The sequence below is a fragment of the Eupeodes corollae genome, chromosome 1, assembly GCF_945859685.1.
Source record: "Eupeodes corollae chromosome 1, idEupCoro1.1, whole genome shotgun sequence".
Taxonomy (NCBI): Eukaryota; Metazoa; Arthropoda; class Insecta; order Diptera; family Syrphidae; genus Eupeodes; species Eupeodes corollae.
The window spans coordinates 92,149,255-92,162,626 of NC_079147.1; the positions used below are offsets into that span (position 1 = coordinate 92,149,255).

Here is a 13,372-nt window from a genome sequence, read left to right on the forward strand (position 1 = left end):
CAAAACCGGAAAATCTACGAAATGGTGTTCAAAAGTCTGACTTATTTTCATAAAGTTATCACCTCTCAAGTTTATACATTTTTCTCTAACTACGACATAACGGGAGTATTAGAACCTACACTTTAACAGTGGGTCCACACAATTATTATGTTCATACCTATCTACTCATACCAATCAATATCAATATCTTATTTTCTGGAATGGGATATGAAGAACTGCTGGACATCGCCTTTATTACCCCAACTAATTTCCTTAAGTCTGATTATGCCAATCTAAATAACTTTCCTAATGAAGTCCATACACTGAACCAAATCAGGTAGGTCATATTGACGGAAATATTTTGTTAACTTTTGAAGAATAATTTATTCAAATCCACAAAATTTCATGAAAATTTTTGTCATAATGAATATTAAATATTCAAATCACAAAAATTTCTTCAACTGCTAATAGATTTAGTATTTTATTCAACTTAACAAATTTTTTTCATTTTGACAATCAGAAATCGTTGAGTAATTCAAATCTCCGGTAGGTACCTAATAACTGATTTCTTCATGTTGACAAAATTTATCAACTTGAAGAGTATTCCTCAATATGTTAGCGATAACTTATATGCCTACATATATGAAATCATTTGCAAACAAAATAATTACTGCAAACTAACGGAATTTTCATAGATTTTTCTTCAAATTAAATAAATTTATTCAAATGTCGGAATGCTTTTTATTCAAATTGATGAAATTTTCTTCAAACCGAAGAATTTTCATAATTAGTCGCATTTTCGTTCTATTTTCTTCAAATTGAAGAAAATTTTTCAAATAGAGAAAAATATTTTCTTCAGATTAAAGAAATTATTCAATTTGAAGAAATTTGTCCAATATTTTGCCGTTAACTGTTTATTAAGTGATAAGTTTTATTTTTGTTAGTGAAGTTGCTTCGAAAAGTTCAATCGCGTTTTGAAAAATTTAAAATTAATTCATAATTAAATACGGATAAAAATACAAAACTTGTGGAAATAAATACCTCAAATAAACATGTAAGTAATTGAATAAATCCATTTTCAAAAACAAACAATTATAATGCGTGTATGTATATGCAAACAAGAGCTTTTTTATTAAAGTAATGGAAAGTTTAATAACATCTTAATTAATTAAATTTTCTTAAATTGTCAATATAAATATTGTTTTTCTTTAATTTAACTATTTTCACAATACACAATTTGTACATGTTTGTTGTATGTCATTCATTATAAAGGACAATTGTATTTGGGCGGAAATGGAAAGGCATTGGGATGCTTCAAAAAACTATAGACTATTTGAGATCACAAATCCCGAATCAACAGTGGATATCCTAGCCAAATGGAAGCAGTATAAGAACCCGATTGGCTTTAAATTGGTAAGTTTATTTTAATTGTATTTTTAAGAGCTAAAACAAGAAACAATATAAAAACATTTTCGCGTTTCGAGGCAATGTAACCTTAAGCATTGCAGTCACTAAAATGCGTTGATGAGTACGACTGATAATAATGTACTTATATAATTTCTTTCAGATCAATATGGATTTCAAACACCTATATCCTAAAGCTGAGAGTTTATTATTAAAATATGATGATTTTTCTGTAAAAATTGTACCCATTTTTGAAAACGAAATAAAGGATCCAACTAGTCGCCAGACCTTAAGCGAAATGATGAATAATGGAAAAAATTTACCCGAAAGTAAGTTTACTTTTGTCATTGAGTAGTTTAACATAAAAGATTAAATTAACCAATTTTCGAATTTCTTTAGACCCACCTTAAAGTTATATTTTTTTTCAGATGGACGTGCCTGTGGCATTTTTTATTTAATTCACAGCCTTCTTATACCAACAGCTAAACTCATCACTGGCAGTGGATCACAGAAGGCCATTACTCGTTTTTCTATTCCAAGCTAGCTTTCTTTTAGTTGGATCAACTGTAGCGGCATGCGACGGAGGCAAAAACAAAAAAAAAAAACATTCAACCACTTGTCCTTGTAACTGGAATAATTTTGGATCCTAAGGACATCGTTGTATTTTTCGATGGTATAAAGTTCAAACAAAATTCAATTATTTTAGCAATCGATCTGTGTTTCAAAATTTTTAATTTATTTAATTTGGAATATCCTACTGATTCAAGTTTGGTTTGGGCCTTTATTCAAAACTTTTTTTAAAAAATTGAAACTAGTTATGATAAGTACCATCCAAAAGTAAACTCACTCGTAAATAAGTTAAATAAATCTTAAGTTCAATATTAATATAATATAATATGTAAGTACATACATAAGAGAATAAAATATAAACATATTCTTGTATTTAAAAAAAAATATTTGTGTGTCTGTTTTACTTATTTAGATTGTATGGCTAATAACTTACATTTTTAGGATACCTTTTAAATATTTATATAAATAATACGGTAATCAGTAAAATTATTTTTCAGTAAATAAATTTGTTTAAAGTAGACAAATATTTTCTACTTTAAAGCGAATTAGCGTTAAATGAAAACAAAAAATTCAAAAAAAATCATTAATTTGAAGAATATAATGCTTTATATTGAAGAAACAAGGAGGTTAAAATAATAACTTTTCTTCAATTTAAAGAAATAAAACCGTTCAAATGACTAAATATTCCTTAAATTAAAAAGCTTGACCCGTCAATTGGAAGAAAGTTTCTTTATTATAAAGAAATGGGTAAGTTAAAATGAAGAATTATTAGTTAAATTGAAGATTTATTATTCACTAAATTTCATGAAACAATGATGGATATTAGTCAATTTGACAAAATTTTGTAGATTTTACTGCGTAACGAAAAATTTTAATCATTTCTTCGAAATGACGAAACTTCTTGAATCTAAGAATATATTCGTCAAATTGACGGATAGGAGGTGTTGACCGTATATTGATCACCCTTTCTTCAAATCTACTTGCTTTTTCATCAATATCACTATCAAATTTGGTTCAGTGTAGTTGATTGATCGAATACACTTTTTGGTCTTTTAACAAATCATCGAAAGACAATTACATTGATTTATTCCCACAGGAGATAAGCCCGAAGCTTTTTCATGGGGGGAATACTTTGAGTGAGAAAATCCATTATCTTCTTTTTTTTCTATGAATCGGGTTGAGTATAAAGTGGGAAGGTATACGGAATGAAATTCAATCACAAACTTAAGAAACGATAATCAGACATTCAATTTCCTTATACTTTGAATACTTATTAAGACAGAAGATGGGGCAGGATATTCGGGATAAGACCCGAATAGATATTTTTCGTTACGTCCAACTAATTATGAAGTATAAGAACTTTTTTTTGTCCTTGCAAAAGTTGTACCCTTTTTAAGTTGTTGGCACGCCAATATTGCATTACCTACTTAAGAAGAGAAGATATATAAATGATTTATAGTTACGGTTGTTGGAATATTCGGGAATATAAAAGTTGAAAAGAATCTTCCTTGTGTGTTGTAATTTATTTTAAACATCCAAGTTTAAATAATCGATCTGGTTTTTCTTAAGAAGGTCCTTGAGTTCTATTTAGAACCAGTTTTAAATTGTGTCACATTATAGTAATGAATTTGCAGATAAAAGAGAACATTAATTGGTAGCTAATTTTTAATTTGTATCATTACTCAGAGAGTTGTTAGTCACTAGGGCTTAGTTCTAAATGGATTATTGCCTAATTTTTTTGTTTACTCAGAATCTTACCACTAAAGTTGAATGATTTTATAGCTACTTAATGCCAGAGACATAAGGAAAAAAGTGGTTGTCGTTGTTTCTTCATTTTTTTTGAACATTGAAATGTTGGGGAAAGACATAGCGCTGTAAAGTATTTTGCATTCGTGTGGTACGGCAAAGTAGCAACTATCTGTTCTCCACAGTACGACCGAATTTTGGTTAAATACAAAACTGAGGGGCATTCCTAGTACCGCAAGTTTTTTTTTAACGATATAAGACAGCATACTGTTTTCGAAAAATTAAATTTTACTCGGTTTCTTATTCACCATCGAACAATGCAGGCTAGAATAGGATGAGCTTATATTTTTTTGTCGTTGTAGTTCCGCATCCGAAATGTCCCTCTTGAAATGAATATGAAAATCTGAAAAACCATCGTCAGTGAAACATTTTATTGGATAAGAAGTTGCAAGCATAAAAGATCATTTATAAAAATAAGGATGAGGGTCGGGCAGAAAAAAGTATTATGAGTTTCTGACTAAAATTCTTCCAATACTAGTTAAGTTTAACGGTTTGAATCAGAAAAATCCTAAAATGTCAAAGAAGGGATTCCTCGGAACTCAAACTACCAGTTTTCGATAATAGAGCTTTATCGAATAGCTTTAAAATATCAAGTTCAATAATCTTACTGTGTTATTTTTTTTCCACCGTTCGACTAGCAGAAAAAATGCTTTTTGAAACTACCCGGAACGAGTTCAAGAATGAGATGTATGTAGGTAATAACGCAGGGGTTTTGCTAGGTTGGAAGAGCACCTTTTCGAAACAAATAACGGGTACAGAATGCTGCGAACAGATTTATGTTTGTTAAGATGTTTGTGTTGTTTTTGTAGGTTTTTATGTTATGTTAAATAAGTTGTCAGTTGAATTTTTCTAAAAAAAATAGCTAAAAATTACCAACAATATTTTGCATATCAAGGAATAGCTTCAAAACCTAATTTTGTTAACGAAATTTTAAATCGAAAAATCCTTATAAAACCAAATACGTACATATTACCAGATATTACGTTAACAACAAAATTGAGCATAGAATTAAATGAATTTTAAATCCGGTTTTTCTTAAAGCCATTTTTCCGTATATAGTCAAATACATAACCTACATTTTTAATAATATATTTATGACTAGTACTTTCCCTTATATTTGGAAGCAAGCGATGGAGATTATTATTTTTTGAAGATTTTGGAGAAACTGATAAATAACCAAATACGAAGTTTTCTCACATGTAATAAATTAATGTTTATCAATTATTTAGGCTTTCGCCCTAAGCACAGCTTTACTACAGCTTTAAAAGACGTAGTTGAAAATATCAGAAATAAATCAGATAATGATAAAGTGACCATATTAACGCTTCTTGACTTTTCAAAGTTTGATACCGTCAACCATCTTATACTTTGTGAAAAACTTAAACGTCAATTTCATCTCTCTTTTGCATCTGTTCAGCTTATTCTCTCCTACTTAACAGGTAGGTCATTGATCTTCTGTCATGTCCACTGAGCTCTTCTGTGCACATGTATGCAGACGATGTTCAATTACACAACATTTTTTAAGTAGGCATGCTTGAGAATGGTGTGCTGTGTATGAAGTCAACGAGGATTTGAATACAGTTGTTTTGTGGTCCCGCAAAAGCGATGTTTGTTTAAATGAGAAAAAACTAAATGCTTAGTCATGTCTAGAACTATAATACTCTCCAGAGATATATTTAAACAACTGTGCTATAAAGTCCATCGATTCTGCCAAAAATCTTGGGCTTACATTATAATCAATAACATTTGTTTGATTATCCCTGAAATCGGTCTTATATGACAGATATTAAATGAAAGTAATATTTGTATATGATTTGGGTCTTATACCATAATTGATCTGTATTGAAATTGTACAAAATTGGAGAAAAACATGGCCATGAAAAAGCTGGCACAAGACCAATCTAATATTATTAAAGGTATCAATCAAGGAAAACCCAAAAGCCAACAAATATTTCTCAAGAGTTTTAATACAAATCAAGAACATTTAATATGATCAATGGATAATATTTGACCTTATTCTTACGTAGACTTACATAGGAGTGGGAAGGTTGAAAACGAAACCATCCTTGAACTAAGAAATGTATTGCTTCTTGTTCAGATCCAGACACTTATTAATGATGATTCTAATAGCACAAACAATAAAAGGATAACAAATTATAGTTTGAAATTGAATTATTCTCCACGAATACGGTCTTCAATTATAGAGGTAAAGGTTTTAAATTGATTGCGTACTGTCTACTGTGGTAATATACTTTGTTCTTTTGTGTGAAATTGAATGGAATAATACCTTTTATTGTATACAAAAAAGTAGAGAGAAAAACGGGATGGACATTTTAAATTGATTTTCCCCGGGGACGCAACATTAAGGTCCTTTTTGTGTTAGAGTTTTTTACTATATACCTAACTCGGAGAGGAAATGATCCTAGAAAACGGATGAATGGTGTTTACTTTGTCATAGTTTCTTTTTTTGTATTTCATGACTGGGACAACAATAATAGCGAGCTTATAAAAAGTCAATGGAGTCGTTACCGTTTGCTTATAATAGGAGGGGACTTAACATTTCTGATGCATGGATTATTGCCTTGGAAAACGAATACCTATCATTCTCATATTTTCATGCCAAAGTTCAAAATCAAATGTACCCTACCCACCTATCTTCAATGCGGAGGAGTGTATGGCCAGGACATTGTAGCCATGAATCGTTGCTACCTAAATTTGTTGCGTTTGATCTGCTGGAAGGTGAAATAGTTCAATAATTTTCATCTTTATTCCTCTTTCATTTGATGGAATCGCTTTATTGAATGGGATCGCATTTGTGGCTGTGTATTCTCCTGGGGCTACAGAAAAATTGATGTGGGCTATACATAAATATAATGGTCATCATCTGAAGTAGAAGGCATTTTCAATACCTTTTCATAATCCTATTTGGATCTACGCACAAGGCATTGTGAATGAATAATATCGGAGAGTAAATCGGGTTTAAACTCTACTTCAAAGACACAACTCAACGGAATTTTTCTAGGAAAATATTGTTCTTTTGGGAATAGGAGCTCTTCGGTTTGCAAAAAATCGAATTCAAAAATGCTTTCATGTTTTGTAAATGTAAGAAAAAAGAATATTTATAGCTCTGGTATGGTTTTCCAACCCGTTTTTTAGTTTCGAACACGATTTTTTTTTTAACTAAAGTTATCTCTTAACAAATAATTTGCGATAACGTTTTAAGAGATTTTGTAAAATTTTAAAACCATTTTATTAAGCTACTGGAATGACGTACAAATTTTATTTATTTTTAGGTGCTGCAAGAAAAGTTGGTTATGTGCAATGATTTCGTTGCTGATTAGAGATGGGAACTTGCTTAGAAATTGGTTTTTGATTTGGTTTCATAACATGAATTTGAAAGCAACATGTAAGGTATATGTATCATCTTAGTTGCTGGATTTAATAAAGTTCCCCAGAGAATTATACTGCAATTATTTAAGCACAGACGAACAACAAAGTAGTTTATCTAAACATCTTTCCTACAAGAAGGTAGAAGATTCCGAAGATCGCAAAGCACGTGGAGAATTACACTCAAGGAGGAATCGTGGATAGATCAAACACACATGGTCGGAAACCGCATATGATGGAGTGTAAAGGGGCCAATAGAAACCACACTTGTGTGCACACCAATGTACTGACACCAAACAGAATAAGTTACCTTGAAGCTTGAAGCTTTTATTGGAAGGTTTTGAAAAGATTCAGATGCAACTGAATATTAGACAATGCCCAATACACATCACACTTACACCGCACAAAACACCGACACACCCAAACCAAAAACTTTTGATTTTACTCGCTCTGTGTCTGACACCGAAAATCGGTATCTGCTCCAGCCCACACAGCACACATTTCTGCACAACGACACAGGTGTGAACTCAAGTAAGGTGTCCATTTGCCGCTTAAGCATAGATATCATATTTCAACTGGCTCCCAAAAAAAGCCTGAATGAGTGAAATTACATGGTCAGGTAAATTTTATTTCAAAGTTGCTATTTTCAACTTGTGCTCAACTCTGTGCTTGAATGTTGAACATAAACGTCAGCAAATTAATTTCATCCAAAATAAAAATATGAAATTGTTGGTACTTCAATTTATTCACCGCAACAGTTAAACCATCCTAGTTTTTGAATAAGTTAGGCCCAACCCTGATTTTTAGATAGAAATCCAAATTATTTGTATTTAAAATCTTCCTTCTCATTCAAAACCACAAAACTTGCATACTTTGGCAATTCGTAAAACTTAAAAAAAACACTTTTTCTCAGAGGGATATGGTATTTATTTCAATTGCTGCATAGTGCATATATTCCTTTAAAATTGAATAATAACATCGATTTAATTTTGGTAAGATTTGATTTCACTGAAGGGCAATATTTATTCAGAATGTCCTAATAATTTATGCTTGGGTTTAAAAAGTATCAAATTGTTCTAGAAAGAAGTACTCTTTGGCCTTAATTTTTAATGTTTTGTTTGTTGTTTGTTATTTCTTTAAAAAAATTCTTCTATACTTAGATATGCATTCAAATATTATAACACTGGGTTATTTTTGCTCGTTATTTTATTTTCATATTATATGGGGTAATTAATAAAAACTTTTAATTTTTAAATTGCAGCAAGCAATGTTTCCAACTACAATTTATGGTGCCCATATGTGTTGTGTAGCTTTACTAAAAACGCAATTTGTGTGTATACAAAAAAAAATAAAATACACTTTAGGTATCATTAACGCTTCAGAAAGCAGTCAAAAGTTGAATTTATTTATATTTGACGTACGTGGTTAAAACATACCATGTGTCCTTCAAATCAACCTTTTCCCTTAACCAACAAGCTTTTCCCTTGCATACACATAAACAAGTTGATGAGTTAAAAAAAAAACCCATCGCAAGGGGTTTTCGTTCGTTTGAGTTCGAATGAAATTTGTGGTTCACGGAGTTGGAATCGTATATATGTATATTTTTTGAATTTGTGTGTTTGTAACTTATGGTTAGATGGACAACAAACCCTTTAAAGGAATAATAAGGTAGATGAACATTCAGAACTAGGTCGTGTGTACAACACTAAGTTATAAAGGATATTTTCATAGAAACAAAAATTAATGATTTATTTTAACAATGTTTACGATTTGCTGCCACACTTTAAAACTTTTATGTACCTTCCTAGTCACTATATTTTTATTTCGTGCATAAACAAAGCAGTTCCTTTTAAATTTACTAATTTTAAAAATAAAAATGTCTATAAGCAAATAGAATTGGATAGTTTGTGGGAGAGAAAAAATATTAAAGAAATTCTTAAAGGTAATAATTTGGAAATTTTGCGCTGCACTTAAAACCCTTTTCATATACAGGGTGATTGGTGTGAAAGGTTTTTGGGTAAACCAGCCAAGAAGTTCATTCGGGCGCTTTGGGATGGTCCATCTTATATTCTTACCTTAGACCGGTAACTCGTGGAATGTTCTATTATTTAATTTTTTACCTCCTTTGGACGTTGTGATTACTACGTTACGAGCAGCTACAATACTCCTACTCCAAAATGCAAGCAACATAACAAATAGAAAAGAGTTAAACGAAAATGCTACTAAGTTCTTCGAAAAACTATTCTCCTCGACCAAGCATATAAATGAAGAAGAAAATATTGAAAATATCGAAAACATAGCTATAAATTTCCTAACAACGCAAACTCCCATGTTTAGCAAAGAAAATATTGAAAGGACCATAAATGATTTGAAAAAGGATTGGAAATGATGGAATCTTCGCCAAAGTGATAATATACAGGAAAGAATCGTTTTTCGAAATCTTAACATTTATGTTTAACGAAATCATAAGACCTTTAGACCTATAAGTAACATTTCGACAATTTACAACAAGCTAGGGCAGAAGCTGGATTCAGAGAAGGTTCCTCAACAACAAACCAACTACAGACGATGAATCAACTAATAGAAAAGTGCAATGAACTTCAACAACCAATATACTTCAGTAAAGCATTTGACAGCGTTGAACACGAAACAATATGGAAATCTCTAGAAAATCAAAATATGGACCCAAACGTTATAAAGACTATCAAAAACATATACAAAAATAATGTAGCACAAATAAAAACAGAGAGTACAGGACGTAAATTTAAAAGAACAAGAGGCATCAGACAAGGAGTGCCGCTTTCACCACCACTATTTACTGCATTTTTAGAGGATATTTTTCAAAAGATGAACTGGAAGACAAAATATGGCATAAGGATATGTGGACAACTTCTAAACAACCTAAGATTTGAGGACGATATAGTTATAGTATAGTATATAATTCTATAATTAAAAGTATAATTCTGGACCATACAAAAATAGAATCCATAGAGGACTACATATACGTGGGACATCTAAAATCTTTTAAGGGCCAAGACAAAAAAGAAATCAGCAGACACATGACAAACAGCTGGAAACAATTCTGGAGCCTCAAACAGATTTTAGAACTGGACCAAAGTGTAGAAACACGAAAATATCTCTTCGAATCCGCTATTTTGCCTGTGCTTACTTATGGACTACAAACCCTGAGCTTGACTGCGATATCTCTAGACTAGCTAAGGATCTGTCAATCCAAAATGGAAAGAAAAATCCTCGGATAAGACCCAGCGAAAGGATAGGAAATGAAGACATCCGAAACAGTACTCGAATAATGGACGTGATAGATAAAACCAAGACTACAGGATCAAAGATGGTTAAAGATGGCAACAAAATGAAGACCGGAAAGCAAGAGACGAACAGGCCGACCGCACAAGAGATGGAGCGACGATCTTTGCGAAATAAACGAAAATTGGAACAGTTAGGCGAAAAATCAAGACTTATGGGCCGCTTTAGGGTAGGCCATAAACTAATAATAAAAATTGAAAAAATAAATAACCAAACTTTTAAATATCAATTATATTACTTTCCATTATGTAATTAATAATTCTATATTTGTAATTTGTATCATTTTATCAAATAATTTGTAAAAATTCTAATTAAAAAAATTTAAAAATTGTATCCAAAGATGTATTTAAATGTATTAAAATGATAAGGCAATAAATAGTTTATAATAATAATAATACTTCTGTGCTCCCTTAACTGACCAACCAAGACAAACCCTCGTATAATAAAGTCAGCCATAATGATTTAATCGGGAAAATAAAAAGTCATCAAGCATTTTGCTCAAGAACCAGTTTAACAGAGCAACCTTCAATGAAAGAGACAGAGAGGCCCCTAGGTACAAGGTAATCAAGTAGTCAGGAAATTCCTTAGATACAGGCTAACAAAGGCGATGACGAGCTGGTCGATGACAAGGTGGTTCCTAGTAGTGCAGTCTCCACTGGAAAATAAAAACGTGCTGAATGTCGTCCAGATTAATCTTAAACACTCAAATTGTGTTTCGAATAACTTAAGAGTGTTCTTAAGGGAAGATATGGGTCATTGGCCTCAGAGAGCGAGGCCTCAAAGAAAGCCTATATGACCTTATCTATAAAATCCTATACCAAGAGCAAAGTAATTCTAGAACTTATATTTTATCTAGATCGATTCAAGACATTCAAGATTCTCCCAGACCTAGTAGGTAAAGTATTATCGAAGGAACTTTGCAATTCATCTTTTCTAAAAAAATTTGACAGCATTTTCAGAGTCCTCGGAGGTATTGATGGCGACACATTTTCCTGGACTCAAGAATTGCAACCACATGAAGAATTTCAGGGACATTCTCTAGAAAAGAAAAGGACATTCTCCGCTAAAAGATACTGAGCATGTATATCTTAAAGGCAAGTCTACTGAGACGCCCCTGAATGAGGTAATGCGTATAATTATAAAGAAGATAGTTTATAATACAAAATTTACTCTTGCTACTTTCTTAAGGTGTTTTTAATAAAGTCCTAACTAAATTGATTCACGAATCACTTACTACGTTAGGTCTCGATTTATTCGAAGAATTGGTGAAAGCAATAGTTTATTTACCATATATGCTGATTTAAGCTAGTACTTCATCTAACCTTTTAATAAGTAAACCGTGTAGTCACTTACAGCACGACGACAAAAGTTTACAAGTTTAGGTTGTTGCGGTAAATTTTACCACAACAAGTTTCACCTCCCTTGTTGCTAACTACTCTTAATGAGTTCTTATTGCGGCCGCAAAATTCTGGAAGAGTTTAGTAGAAACCTGGACCATCAGCCAGTGACCTGGTCTTCTAGCATTTTGGGAAAGCAAATTTAACAGGTCCTACCAAAGTGTGCGAAAGGATTCCACACCAACGAACTGTGCGACGGTTGGCCCACATATTGGATAAACAATATCGTCAAGGCATGAAGACGATACCCATGCCCAACAATGTGTGTAGAAAAGTCACACCAACTTTAACGTAGTATGGCCAAGGGCCCACCATAAAGTACATAATTATTAACGATAGAAAAATCACTCCAAGAATATCTTAATAACCACACCACATAAGTAGTCTTTCCTCAACTAAAAACTAGCGCGTGTAAATACTCGGTAATGCGAGGAATTCCACATGATTTTTCCAGAAAGTCTCGGCTGGAATGGGTTGGAAAGTGAAGAGCTGAACTCACTCATTGAGCTACTGGGTCGCATCACCTTTTAAGAGATCGCGTGTGATGAAAGATATCTGGCTTTTCGGGCGCACACCCCATTCTTATGGATGGAGGCAGTTGCGGGACCGAGACAGATCGATCACCACGCAAAAGATCCGAGAGGATTGCCTAAGGGCAGGTAGCCGGAAGGGTCAAGCTCGCCATGATGAAGGCCACTTTTTGGATTGCGCTCAAAGTGATTAGACGAAAGAAAAACTGTGTGAAGGATTTTGTTTTTAAAAAGACCTTCATTTTGTTCGACTGTGGAGAAAAGTTTTCTTTGAGGAAGGACTACCATAGCTGTGGTGGAAGTGGAAAAGTTAAGTATAGTGTTTTCTTTGTTTTTTTGAAAGATATTGTTTTTTTTTCGTCCTTTTGACCTTCAAGTCAAAAATCCGTTTTTTTGTTCCCGGTACTACGGGAAGTGTTTAACCGTTTTCGAAAATTTTCTTGAAGTGATTTTTCTTGGGTTGTCTTTTTTTTGTTTTCCAATTTTGGTTATCGATTAATGATCTTTCTTTTGTTTGCAATACATTTATTGAGAATTGACCTTCTGTCAATCTCCATAATTCAATTTGTATCTTTTCCTTTTTTTTTGTTATAAAAGATCCTGGTTTTTAATCCCGGCTTCGGCCAAGGTTTTCCAGGCAAATAAATATAACTTAAATTTCCCATCCGGAAAACAAAACCTTTCTTGTATTTCATTCTTTGTTTGAAGACTAATTTCTCAGCTTTTGGTTTTGGTAAACTTCCAGTAAAAAGTTTCCTGGCGCCCACTTTAAACAATACGACTTGGAGAAATTCACCTCGTCATACTTCGATATCATTTTGATATCAATTTTATTAATCACCTGGATTAATAAAATATTCACTAATCGAAACCCCCCCTTAAGCTGAGCTACCGTGCTGGCAATACTTTTATTGCTTCCTGTGGTAAATTCTTTAACCTGTTTGTCATATCGACTGACGTTTCTCGTAAAGTGTC

At 32.3% G+C, this 13,372-nt stretch overlaps 1 protein-coding gene across 1 annotated transcript; it reads left to right on the top strand.

The window, feature by feature from the left end:
- Positions 1-1,272: 1,272 nt before the first annotated feature.
- Positions 1,273-2,025, top strand: LOC129941510 (uncharacterized). The gene is made up of 3 exons (XM_056050183.1): positions 1,273-1,392; positions 1,547-1,712; positions 1,812-2,025. The coding sequence occupies exons 1-3, from the start codon at positions 1,273-1,275 to the stop codon at positions 1,925-1,927; spliced, it is 402 nt and encodes a 133-aa protein (XP_055906158.1). The 3' UTR covers positions 1,928-2,025.
- Positions 2,026-13,372: the final 11,347 nt, after the last annotated feature.

Excerpts from the sequence above, each read along its gene's own strand:
- LOC129941510 (XM_056050183.1), top strand. The coding sequence starts at position 1,273 with ATGGAAAGGCATTGGGATGCTTCAAAAAACTATAGACTATTTGAGATC. Across the intron at positions 1,393-1,546 it reads ACCCGATTGGCTTTAAATTG|ATCAATATGGATTTCAAACA; the intron begins GTAAGTTTATTT and ends AATTTCTTTCAG. Across the intron at positions 1,713-1,811 it reads TGGAAAAAATTTACCCGAAA|ATGGACGTGCCTGTGGCATT; the intron begins GTAAGTTTACTT and ends ATTTTTTTTCAG.